General features: G+C 52.2%; 1 protein-coding gene across 1 annotated transcript in view; it reads left to right on the top strand.

Annotated features, from left to right (window-relative positions):
* SHANK3 (SH3 and multiple ankyrin repeat domains 3) overlaps positions 1 to 12,698 on the top strand; it is a 358,709-nt gene that overhangs the window by 111,855 nt on the left and 234,156 nt on the right. Inside the window, exon 11 of the mRNA XM_059816355.1 lies at positions 10,729 to 11,068. Coding sequence (XP_059672338.1) covers positions 10,729 to 11,068 — 340 coding nt within the window. The remainder of the gene's footprint in view (positions 1 to 10,728; positions 11,069 to 12,698) is intronic.

The following is a 12,698-nucleotide window of genomic DNA, read 5'->3' on the forward strand; positions in this document are numbered from 1 at the left end:
AATGTTCTTGTTGAGTTTATTCTATTTATAAAGGTAGTTGGAAATCTGTAAGCTGGTGGTTGCGAAGAGATAAGTTGGAGAACAATAGCTTTCTATGTGCCCTTCCTCCTTGTGTGTCTTCTACAAAGACTTTTTTTGCTCACTATTGTCAGACAGAATATTAAGCTACGTGAGGCTTTGGTTTGACCAGTCCAGCAGTTCCTAAGAAAGGGTATGGTTCTCTGCAAAAAACCGCAGTAAAATATGGTGGGACAACTGGAACAGCTCCTGGGTCCTGCCAGAAGTTGGTCTTCTATTACAGCAGGGTAGAAACAGGTTTCATGCTCTTCTTGGCACAGCAAATTCAGTGGTCTGGTCTAGGGATGTTCCGCAGCAGAAGTCATAGAATGGTCATAGAACATAGATATTCTGCAGAAAACCTCTCCTGGCTGGGAAGACTGGGCTGAGCTGTGTTTGGTGGCAGTACTTGTTTGGAAACGGAGTTAAAATCCAGGCTGGGTAACCTCAAATTTTAGAGTTTATTTGTATATTAGGCATGTAGTTGAGAACAGCAGCTCCTCAAGCTGTGGCTTCCCCTCTCTGAGGAGGAGGGACGCTTGTGCCTCGTGGTGCTGCTCAGGCGTTGGCACCTCACTGGGAGGCTTGTTTCTCCACGGTGAAACACTGACAGTTGTTGATCCTTCGTTTTCACCCAGGGCTGGCCAGGGGACCTGTGCGGGGTGCTGTGAGCCTGCCCCCAGGATACTCCCCCTGTCCTCATCTCTCCGAAAGCTCTTCGCCACCCCTTCTGCAGGGGATGCGGTCAGTCCACCAGTGACCGTAGACCTGTGCAAGGGTGACCTCACTGGAGAAATCGTGAGTTTGAAAAATTCCTCAAAAAGCTACTGATGGAATAATACATTTTGAAGACTAGAGTGACCAGTATTGTCCTCTCATGATGAAAACAGTAATGCTTGCACAAGTCTAAGCAAAGTTTTGGATAAGAACTCTTTCCCAGTGTACAAATATGACTGTGACTCTGTCACCTTGGCAAACCACGAATAGCTTCTGGTTCATTATTTCCTTAATACAGATCAGGTTGACCAGCTTCTGAACCATTGCAGGGCTTTATTTTTGCTGGTTTGTAACATTATTTTTAGAAATGTGGGCTGAATTTAGATGCATTTTTCCGTAACAGCCTTATGGATGAACAGACAATGCTACCCTTTTCAGGGGTTGATACATCTGTTGGCTATGTTAGCTCTTCTGCTCGCTGCATTGGTCTTGGAGCCTGTCCTGAGGTGGGTTGTGTCAGGACTCATGGGCTTGTGTCAGTCTCGCTGCTTTTCAAGGAACAGCCCTATGTTGTACAACCTCCATTTGTGTTTCCCAGATGCTTCATCTTGCATCAGGCTGTGATGAAGCGTGTTGAGATGATCCTGTCTTAACAAATGCCTGAGATGTCATTGTGTTGATATCCTTTCTTTTATGTCATAGAGTCACAGAATGGTTTGGGTTGGAAGGGACCTTTAAAGATCTAGTCCAACCCTGCTGCCATGGGCAGGGACATCTTTCACTAGACCAGGTTGCTCAGAGCCCCCTCCAACCTGGCCTTGAACACTTCCAGGGATGGGGCATCCACAGCTTCTCTGGGCAGCCTGTTCCCGTGTCTCACCACCTTCATCGTAAAAAATTTCTTATTTATGTCCAATCTAAATCTACCCACTTTCACCAGTTATGTCATTGCACCAGTCATCGCATCACCTGCACTTTTATTGCCAATGATCTGTATTTTTTCCAAGTCATTGATAAAGACAAAAATATAAATACCACTGTACCAAGAACTGACTTACTGGATAATATTGGAAGTATTCCCACCTGTTATTCTCCATTCACAATTCATTATTGTGTCTATTAAAATGTGCTCTGGTAACTTGTCCAGTGGTAGCATGTAATCAGAATATCATAGGGTCCATCAACCGTTTCACTCAAGCTTATGATGTCAGCAGGTATTTTTGTCAGTGAGATTTGAGCTCTTAAATATATAAATTAAATATTTATATTTAAATAGAAATTCAATAATATTTAATAAATATAAATATTAAATTAAAATATAAATTAAATTCTCATTCCTTTTTATTGAGAAGTGTCCTGTTCCCAGTTTTTCCAAGCTTTTCCTAGAAATGATATGAAGCTAAGCTCTGTACGGTTATCGGAATCATCCTGCTGACCCTTTCAAAGCTGCCTCCCCATCTCTGGAGCTTTTGAAGGAGTATTATAAATATAGGCCAGCGACTCAGTGAGCTGTATTGCAAATTCCTTTGAACTTTGCTGCAGAAGCTTTTGACCTGCTAATTTGAATGTACATAACTGAACAAGCGTCGGTTACTGCTATCCTTGGAACTGTGGGGGAAGTTTTAAATGCTCCATTTTGGTCTTGGGTGGGTTTTTTTGCCAGTGCAGAGGTATGTGTGGGAATTATTTTCAAAGACAGAGCAGCAACACTCGTTAGATATTCCTGATTTTCTGTTGTCATCGTTGTTAATGTAATTGCGTGCCACCTGTAACAGGTCTGAGCGGTTGTTAGGGCTTCCTTGGGGGGGGGGTTAGCAATGGCCTTGATAGTCCAAGCAGGACCCTGAATGTAACAAGGTGAAACAGAGGAATGAAAAATGCACCAAACTCTTGAAAGGAAAAATCTGCAGCGTTGAGATGTATCAGGCTGAGGGATTTTATCTGAAGAGAAAGGCTGAAAAATCTCGTATCAGAGTACCACTCGCAGGTGGATTGCCAGCACATTGGAGAATTGCTTGTAAGGGAAGACTAGCAAGTTTAATTAACATGTATTTTTAGCAGTTTCAATTCAAGTTTTACAAATGCAGAGTAAAATCTGTGTCCAGCCGTGAAGGATTGACATTGAGCAGGACGAGGCGAGAGACCTACCTTCAGGTGAAGGAGTGAGGAGGGGCAAGAGGGAGAGGAGGGGGGGCTCTGAAGGGGCTGCGTCCAGGGGTGCAGCGTGAGGTTGAAGATCGGTAGCTGAGAGGCAAATGGAGGTGGCTGGAGAAATTGTTGGAGGATTTATTTTTTTTTTTTTTAATTAAAAAAATACCATGGGGCTATAATTCCGTTCAGTGGACTACTTCTCAGTACCGAGGTAAATTGCCAGCTCCCTCTTTGGAGCCGAGAGGTTCTGGTCTGCCTCGTCATCTCATCCTTTTCCTTTAGTTTTCATTCCCAGGAAATAAAATACCTGGAAGGTCTCTTGGAGTAGCCTCTCTCTCCTGCATGGGAGAGAAGCCCGGGTATAATCTGCTGCGTGCCGCATGAGGGGAGATGCTATGCGCCTTCTCCAGTTTGCTTTGTAATTTTCCACTATTAAAATGTAAATGTGGCCTCTCAGCTTGGAACTGTGGAGACATTTGCACTCCGTGTGCTTTTGCTCTTTTACATGAATATTTAACATGGAGCCAGCAAATCTAAATAACCTCTGAGCGTTGATTACACTTTGGTTCATTAGCCTGCAGCTCGGGGTTGTTTGGAGCGTGGTCCGGGTGCCAGCGCAGCATCTCGGGGCCGGGAGCTCCTTGGGGAGCCCTGGCTGCGTCCCGCTCCCGCCGCACCTGAGTGGCGAGAGGCGTTTTCGAGGGGAGAGCCCTGCGTTTCCCCTTCTGCAGGGCAGAAAGCGAACGCGGGAGCGTCAGATGAACCAGGCTGGCTGGGGCACAGTTGTGCTGCTTCGAGCAGCGCTGTCATGGTAACTGAAGTGATTCATTTTGCTGCGAGAAACCCAGTAAACATACTTTGATTAAACTCTTGAGAAGGTATAGAAAAGAATCTTCAAAGCTGATTGTATGAACTGCACAAAGTTTTTTTTCTTTGCTGCTCTCGTGTCCCTCCCTTCCCCAGTGGGGACAGTGGGATGGGGAGGGGACGCCTTCATCCGAACTGGCTATCTGGCAGCAGCCTGAAACCGCCCTGTTTCTGGCACTTGGTGGCTGGAGTTCAGGCTCAGCGGTTTATCGTTATTATTACCAGCTTCAGGCGGGTTGAGGAGCAGGGAGAAGCCGGCCGTGCAGCCTGCGGGGCTGGCCGAAGTGTGCCTCAGGACTCGTGTCGGTGGTCTGGGCCATCGCGGCAGGCCAGAGCACATCGCAGCCTCCTGCTGCGGAGTTCACCTGCCAAACCAAGGCAAATCGCCTCTTCCCGTTATAACCTGGTGTTACGAGTAAAGTGCCCGGGCAAAGCCTGAGTCTCCACGCTGAGGTTTGGCGCGTCAGACCCCAGCTGGGGAGCAGCTCCTCAGGTCTCATGCCATGTCCAAGGTCTCTTCCTGCCACCCAGTCCCCGCTCTGAGGCTGGGGGAAGAGGAGCTGTGCCCTGGCTGGGCACTCTGCTCCCCCAGACCGCGGGAGACGGTGCCCGTGTCCCCCTGCCCGCGCTGGGCTGGCTGCCCTGGCTCTGGCTGGGGACCGCGCTCCCCGGGGGGGAACCCACCCTCTCCGAGCCTTGTTCCCAAACCTCTCGACTGCCTCTGCCAAGGACGCGGATAGCCAGACCGGGCTGCTTCCCTGTCTGCTGTTAGCTTGTGGGGGCTTCCCTGAATGCCAGCAAGGTGGTCCCCAGCCCTGCGACGACGGCGTAATGAAGCCGCTTCCCAGCTGCTGCTATAGCTCGGCCGGAGGCAGGAAGCCCCGGCGCTGCTGCCGGCTGTCGTTCCTCCTGCGGTTCCCTGGCACTAGGACAGGGCTGTGCCGGCCTCGGCTCCTGGCCTGGGCAGGGTCTTGCCCACTGGTCCACCTTACTCCTGTGCGTTTTCCTGCTCCTAGCTCTTGCATGGCTCTGGTTTTCACTGACCCAGGAGAAAACTACTCCCGCACGGCTATTCATTACTTTTATTTTGCTGTGTGTGCCTTCTCGGAGGCTGACGAGTGGAGCTGGCGGGCTGGTCTGACGCCTGGGGCTGGCACCCAGTGCAGGTGGGAGGGGACGTGGTGGGGGGGTGCCTCTGCCTTCTGGCGTTGGGAAGCTGTTGGATAAGACATGTCTCGTGTCCTGCAACAGATCCCCAGCCTGCCGGGAGACCTCTCCAGCCCTCCCTTTCAGCTACCTTCTTTCTGGCGAGGAGTGTGATTTCGGTCCTTTGTACCGCTGTGACAGCGGCCCGCAGGGGACGGGGCAGGGTCCCACCTCAGCGACAAGCCGGGGCTCGCACAGAGGATGCAACAGGGAGAGCGGCATGAAGGAACCTTGCTCAACGTCCTTCTGAACGGAAGAGGACTAAGCTCTCTCTAAAGCTGAGGGTGACCTAATTTTTGGCTGAATGAAGCCACTCTGCTGTGCTGGAGGAGGTTGGCCATCAGAGTGAGAGCCAGCGGGGCAGGCGGCATCGCGGCATCCTCACCGCACGGTGCAGGAGCTGCACACCGGCCGTCCCGCAGGACAGCGCGCGCAGAGGCGAGGTCCTCCTGCCTTTTTAAGACATTAAATGGGCCTGGGATTGTTGCACATTCTGGAGACCTGGAGGTAGCTAAACAAATGTAATTCGGCTGTTGTGAGCCTTGTGGCTGGTCTGTGTGTTGTTCCCTGTTAGGGAGCCAAGCCTCTGAACCGTGCTGCTCAAAACAAAGAGTTACGGTTAATTCGGCGCTTCCAACCTGAGTAGGAAGTTCTTGTCTTTCACACATCTCCCTCAGAACAACAGAGGGTTTCCCCAAGACTTTTGCTTTTGAACAGACGGTGCTCCCCCAGGGAGAGAAGTAAACAGCAAGTCACGTTAGGGTTGTTGGTCCCTTGCTTACCTCTCCTAGGAAAGGCCAATTTAAGAACAGTGGTAAGAGGATGTCTAGAGGGGTCCAGCACTGAGCGGGGCTCTGCTGTCAGTGCAGACTGCGGTCGTCCTTTGCCTGCATCGCTGCTCCGTGTATGTGGTGGCCTTGATTTTCTGTCTGCTGCAGCTCCCGGACGTGTTCCTGGTGCCTTTGCTGTCCTTGTGACTGTGCCAAATGCTGATGTCCTGCTGGACTTTGTCGTGCAAATGAGTGCACCCCTAGCACCCTTCAAGAGCAAACTGCCTCCACCAGTTCATCTTTTGCTTCAGGATCTGCTTTGCGGATTTGCCCCAGCCCACATCCCATGCAGTGTGGGTGTCTCTCCTGTCCTTTTTGCCATCTGGCTGTGGCACAGACAATCTTCTCTTCCGTGTTTCTGCCACGTGCAACAGATTTCGTCTCCATTGCTGTCTCCATCTCTTGTGTATCATGGCTAAGAACATGGTTGTGTCTCTCTAAATATATATAATTTCTGTCCAGGAAGACCCAGGCTTGAGCTGTATCTGCATGACAGAGCTTCCAGACTGGCTGGATGTAAGTCTGTGCTTAGATGAGGGCTTTGGAAAAGCTCTGGAGCATCTGGAGAGAGAAGTCCTGTATCGCTCACACGAGCAGAAGCTGTATTGCTGATTGCCCTCCTCCTGTGAAGCTGCCTGGATGTCTGCTCATTGGCATTCTCAGTGAAAGCCAGGCTTTCCCAGGCACGTACTGTCATTTCTAGATCTCTCTGTAGAAACATCTGATCTTGGTCCAGTTGCCTTCTTGGCCGCACAGTGGCCCTGAAACGGGCCCCGAGGCAGTCCAGGTGCCAGAAGCTCAGCATTCATTAAACAAAGTGAGGTTTCCATCACCTGTACCTCTGCTCTGAGGCTCCCGAGGGCTTTACTGAGTCCCCCTGAGATCTCGTCTATGTGCCAGAGTAGACACCCTGGGTCCTTGGCTGCAGCTGCTTGGGTCGGGAGACATCAGAGCACGTTTGGACACCTGAGAGCCTAGGGAACTTTGCAGGCTAAATGCATATCAGCTGAAAGTCTGTGCTCCTGTGATAGTGCTGGGAAGCAGGCTTTGTCACTCATTTTTGGGACTCGTGTGACTCCCTTGCCCCTAAATCCCACTTTGGCAAATAAAACAGGCTGTCTGAATCCCCCCTCGCGTGTGGTTACTGTGCACTGGGGACCAAATTCAAATTACGCAGATAGTGCAGGTATGTCCTGTCCTTCAAGAGACTATACCTTTGCAGCTATAATACTGTCCTCTGGAGTTCTGGAATTAAATACTCGGGAAACTTTGGCTTTGCAACCTGTTGTGTGACCTGGATACCTTCTCGTTTACCCCTGTAAATGCTATGTTATGTTGTGCTTCAGGGACTCTTATACTTGTCGTTATGATGAATGGATTAGTCGGTAGCAGAGCGGTCCTGGGCTGCTTTCTCCAGCCACTCTGCTCTTCCTCTCTGATGTGAATCTGAGAGAGAGGTTGTTTTTTTCTTTGTTTTTAAGGTGGATGCTATAATTTTAGTGTTGGGAGAGAGCACTTTGAATACATAAGGTGATGACTGCTCTTGCATAGAGTGTGGAAATGGGTGACCAGGTAATTTATTTGACAGGCTAAATTAAAGCACTTGCCCTGACCTGTGTCAAGAATTATAAAGCACCTTCCTTTTTACCGGTGAGTCCTTGAGCAACCTGTTTGTGTCTCATTGCCCAATAATTGGCGCTTGCTGTGAATGTCTTGCCACGAACCGTGCCGATCTTCCCCCTCCAAACCTGGCCCTGACCCATTCGACATCCCCCTGGTGTGAAGTCTGTTCTAGTCACGGTGTGGAGAGCAGGGGCTGGGACAGGCTTACTGCTTTTCAGTTGAGCTAAGACAACCAGGAGCAGAGGACATCCAGCACAGACCAACTGGATCTCCTGCCTGCTGTGCTTCTTTCTTCCCTTGCAAGATAAATCTCTGCTTTTTTTTGTTTTCTTTCTTTTTTCCTTTTTGTTTGTCAGCTTGGTAAAAGCAGCTTGCTGATAGGATTATTTTACAGTAAGCTTGCATATGATCAGTTCAACATACAGTTATGATTTTTTTTAAGCAATTAATATCAAGAAAGTAATAATTAATTTATAAAACACACTAAAGCAAGGCCAGGCCAACTCCTGCTGTCTGAAGTTTTCATCGTTGCACTCTTGTTTTTCTGTTTCTTTCCCTCTTGGTTTGGTGTCAAGACCAATGATGCTGACCCCAGTCGCGCACGGAGGAGCGATGAACCAGACCGGTCCCTCAGCACGGGTCTGGCTGTAGTTCTGGTGCTTTGAGTGGCCCATTTGCCTCCTCGTAGTAATGGGTGTGCGTAGCGGGGAGCGCAGCGTGGACTCTGCCTGAGCAGCTGGTGCGGAGTGCGGGTGGCACTGGTCATCGGCAAAGGGCTGACTGCTGCTCCTGGCTTCTCCCAGGGTGGGGGGAAGAGCGGTCCAGGCAGATCTTTCTAGATCTTGAATTTTTGTCTTGCTGAATATTTCCTGTTTACCAAAATTCTCACACGGTGCAGATCCAAACTTGGCATTTCTCCAGCTGTGCCATTGCCTGCTGATGGAGCACTGCTGAGACCCCCTCGCTGGGGTGTTGCTATTCCCCAGCTTAGATGCAACAGGCTCAGATTGACTCTGTTCTGGCAGAATGTTGCTGAGCTTGTGTTTGGTTGATGCTGTGAGCTCACGGCCTTTCTCAGGTTACAGTCCCGTGATGGCTTGCTTTCACCCAAGGTGTTGGTCCCTGGAAGCCCACCGTGGATGTACTCACTTGACCAGTACGTGCCTTGGCCTTTGGTTTGGAAAGGTATTCAGGCTACTAACTGATACGTTTTTATCACTGGGCAGCGTCTGGCACTTGTATTAAAAGTAATTCTGTACTTTTTTCCAAGAACCATGCGTAAAGTTACTGACTTGGCTCTTTGAGACTAGCAAGAAACTTCCTTGTGTTTCCAGTTTCCAATTTCTAATAATTTTTAGATCTGCCAGTTACCATGACATGCATCCAGTTAATGTTTGCTTGTCTGACGTTCTAAAGTGGTTTTCTATGAGAAGCGTTGTAGTACAAAATGAAATGTCTCCTGGAGATCTGTCATGTCTGGATGACACATGAACTCAGGTCGGCGGTCCTCATCAAGCAAACCTGTTCAGCACTGCCTGTGACACGGTTGTAGTTAGCCCTGACTATGGCTTCCTCTCCGGCGTGTTGCATTGGTAGGACATCGGTGTCCTGCGTGCTACAGTCCTGCAAACTCCCAGACGTTGAATCCACAGCACGTGTTACCCCAGGGACTGCATCACGCCCACTGCCCAGGCTTTGCTTCTTTCCCTCTGACGTCCCTCTTTGCCGGTGGCCTCTGGGTGACCATTTTGACCCGTTTTTGCTGTCGGGGTGGCCTGAACGCGGGACGCTGGCAGCACCGAGTCCGTGGGCAGGTGGCCGGCAGCGGGAGGCTGGGGAGCCGGGCTGAGCCGCTGCGGGGAGCGCCGATGCTGCCGGCAGAAATTCCCCCACCATGTGGTTGAAACTCATCAGAGAACAAATGCATCGCGTTGCTATGGCAACAGGAAGATTTACAGGAGCCTGAAATTCTTGTACTTTCAACCTAAAATATTCCTTGGAAAAATACTCCGAGCGCGGCCGCGCAGCACAGCTGGGAGGTGCCTTCAAGGTGTTCCGTCAAGGATGACACAGGTCTGAGGCCTCGCTCAGCGTCGGGCCGTGTCCTGCCCGGCCCCCGCCTGCTCCCATCCTCTGCAGCCCCGTGGCGGTGGCTGGTGGAGCGCATTCAGGGCTCATGTGCCTTCGTGCAAGTTGCCGTGGGAGGGGTGGCGTTGGAAGCGGGAAGCCAGGGGATTCTCGAATGTGGACGGGGCGAGAGGTCCCCTGTGAGCGGGCTCACACCGCTTCTGAGCGTGCCTTTGAGCCGGAGCGCAGGAGACCTCTGCGTGCTTTACCCATCCCCTTGCTTTTGCCGCTACGTTTGCACCAGAAATGGGCTGGATGTTGTCGACTCTGGGTTCCCCGCTGGACGTTGCCACGCGTCAGACAAACTTTAAGCATGTTAAGCTTCAGGATGGAACTGGATTCATTAAACAAAATGTAGGAAAATACATCTTTCCCGACCTGAGACCTGCAGCGCTGCGGCTCTGTGGCGCATGTGCCATCGCTGCAGCAGAGCTCTCTCCCCCATGACCATGTCGGGTTCCCTATTTCCACTCCTTCTCCCTCTGCAGAGCTGCAGGCAGAGGCAGGAGTTTGCATCTTCGGGTGGCTTTGTGCCATCCATTTCTTCTGCACGCTCCGAGGGTTAGGTAGAGGGCAAGGTCGGGCAGGGAGTAGCTGGTATTTTATTCTGTGCGTTGTATTTTCTAGGCTTGCACTTGGCCTGTGCTTGAAGCTATAGATTTAGGCCTTCCCTGCCTCTGAAACAGAAGAGTACGCGGTGGCCGGGGTTACTGCCAGCGTCAGTGTCCCGTGCACGTTCACCGCCTCCAAACCGGGGTGGCAGCTGGAGCCGGGCTGGCAGCGGTCCTGCTGGTGCCCCACGCGCCCTCCCCAGCCGCCCTTGCCGGCACTGCCTCCCCCACCGGCAGCGCTCCTCGGTGCTTCCCGAGATGCCATCTCCAAATCCTCCCCACGCCCGCGTGCTGTGGTCTGTGTTGCCTGCCCCGCGTGCTCTCGGGCGGTTTCCCCTGGGTGGTGCAGGGAGAGGAGCTGGAAGCAGGTGGAGCTGCGTCCTCCTCTGTCCTAGTCGTTCCTGCCCTCCCTGCCCAGCTCCGCGTGCTCTCCCAGCCCTCCTGCTTTGCCGCCATCTTCCAGCCTGAGCATGGCCAGCCGACGCTGGCTTTGCGCCGTGTGCCCGGTAGCTAATGCCGCTTTCCCGGCTCTTTTGCAGTGCCTTTCAGAGAGACGCCCAGCTACACGAAGCGGAGACGGATCCTCGGTGCCGGTGGCCTCTCCTCCCCGCGCATACTGCAGCGCTCGGCCAGCGACAACAACCTGAAGGCGGAGAGCCGGGCGTCCTACTCGCCGGTGCCCTCGCTCCGCAGCCTGCCCCCACAGCTGCTGGCGCAGATGCAGGAGGCGGCGGCGGGGGCCGCGGCGGGGGACGGCAGCCTGGCGAGCTCCGGCAGCGCCCGCAGCGCCCACAGCCGCTCCCCGTCCCTGCAGCGGGTGCAGGAGGAGAAGGAGGCTGACCTGCCCACACTCCGGAGGAGCAGCCGCAGCAAGGCCAGGTAAGGGGCCGAGGGGAGGCAGAGCGAGGCCGCCCTGTGCCACGGCTGGCGCGTGCCTCGGCACCCACTGGAGCCCCACCACCCGCACGGGGCCGGGCACCCGCGGGACCCCGGGCAGTGGGTGGGGAGCAGGAAGGCCGGCGGAGCCCAATGCAGCCCTGTGTCTCCCTGTCCGTGCGCCGTGGGGAGCGGGGCTGGCCGGGGCCCGGAGCAAGCTCCGAGGGGTTTTTTCCTCGATCTTCTCCCCAGTCCTCGGTCTAATCTCGCGTCTCAGAAAAACGGTAAGTACGTCAATGCCGTGTTGTGCTTGTCGTTGCTATGACAATGAATGCCTCTTGAAAACTAGCACTTCGAGGTGGCGTGTTGCAGATAAGCCAACACCTAATGCGTCCCAACCGACCTGTGGTTATTGCGGTTATCGGTATTTGCCTGCGGGCCCAGGTGGTGGCATTGCTCTGCTGAACCCACCGGGGCCGGGAGCGCCTTCGCCCGACCTGCCGAGCCACGTGGGGAAGCCTTCCTTGTTCATTGGGAGGTTTTGGTGGCCCGTAGGCGTGGGAGCAACACGGACCTCACGTTCTCTCAGTGCTCTGCGTCGCTGGCCATGTACAATGCAAATGTTGGCTCCGATACTGCTCGCCACTGCCGGTGCTTGCCTTTGGCCGGAAGCCAGGCATGGACACCCGTTCTGATCCAGGAGGATGAGCGCTGCTCCCCTCAGACAGGTGCTGCTGGAGAGCGTTTGTCGCCGAGGGTCCGGGCTTTGCTTTCTGAAGCATTCTGTTAGTGGAGAGGCGAGAGCGACCGCAGCCACGGCTGATGTAAAGCAGCGTCCGCTCAGAAAGGGCTAATGAGAAACTCTGATACCGTGAGGCCAGAGCGCGAGTTTGAAGAGTGGGTACCAGGTGCGGGTTATAGCTGTGTTCACTAATGACTGAGAAATGGGTTTGAGCGCTGAAGAACCAGTCTGTAGATGCCAGCATTGACTCCATACCAGTCATTGCATTGACTCCATACCAGAAAGAGCTCTGAGGCCCTTTGAGGCAATCCTAAAGAATTTGGGGCAAAAGAGACATGTCAGTGAATAAAAAATAATGACAATAAATGTAAAATAGCTACTAGAAGAGAAAAAAATTGAACCACTCAGGTACCTACTAGGATTCGTAATTAATACTTTAACTCAGGAGAAGCTGCAGGATGTTTCTAAACAGCTCAATGGAGGCCTCTGCTCAATGGGCAACTTCAGTACAAGATGCAGCGATATTAGAGGACCCAACAGCGTGGTGGACGATAATACAGAAAACAGCCTAACACCTTGGTCAAAATCAACGATGGCACCTCAGAGTGCTGCATACCAGGCTGGGCACTACCACTCAGCAAGAACAGTGTGAGTTAAAGGGTTTTGGAGATGCGGTGCAAATGATCAGGAATGAGGAAAAAAAAAATCTCTGCTTTGAAGAGAGATTTAGAAGAGCGGGATTGTTACCTTAGAAACAAGATGAATAGGAGGAAATATGTTAAAAATATTGAAAATACTGTATGGCTTATCAGAGGGAAATAGGGAACCTCCGCCTGTTTCATGGCACAAGGAGAAAGGGGCATGCAATGAAATTAATGGCCAGCACACTCA

The sequence above is a fragment of the Gavia stellata genome, chromosome 4, assembly GCF_030936135.1.
Source record: "Gavia stellata isolate bGavSte3 chromosome 4, bGavSte3.hap2, whole genome shotgun sequence".
Taxonomy (NCBI): domain Eukaryota; kingdom Metazoa; phylum Chordata; class Aves; order Gaviiformes; family Gaviidae; genus Gavia; species Gavia stellata.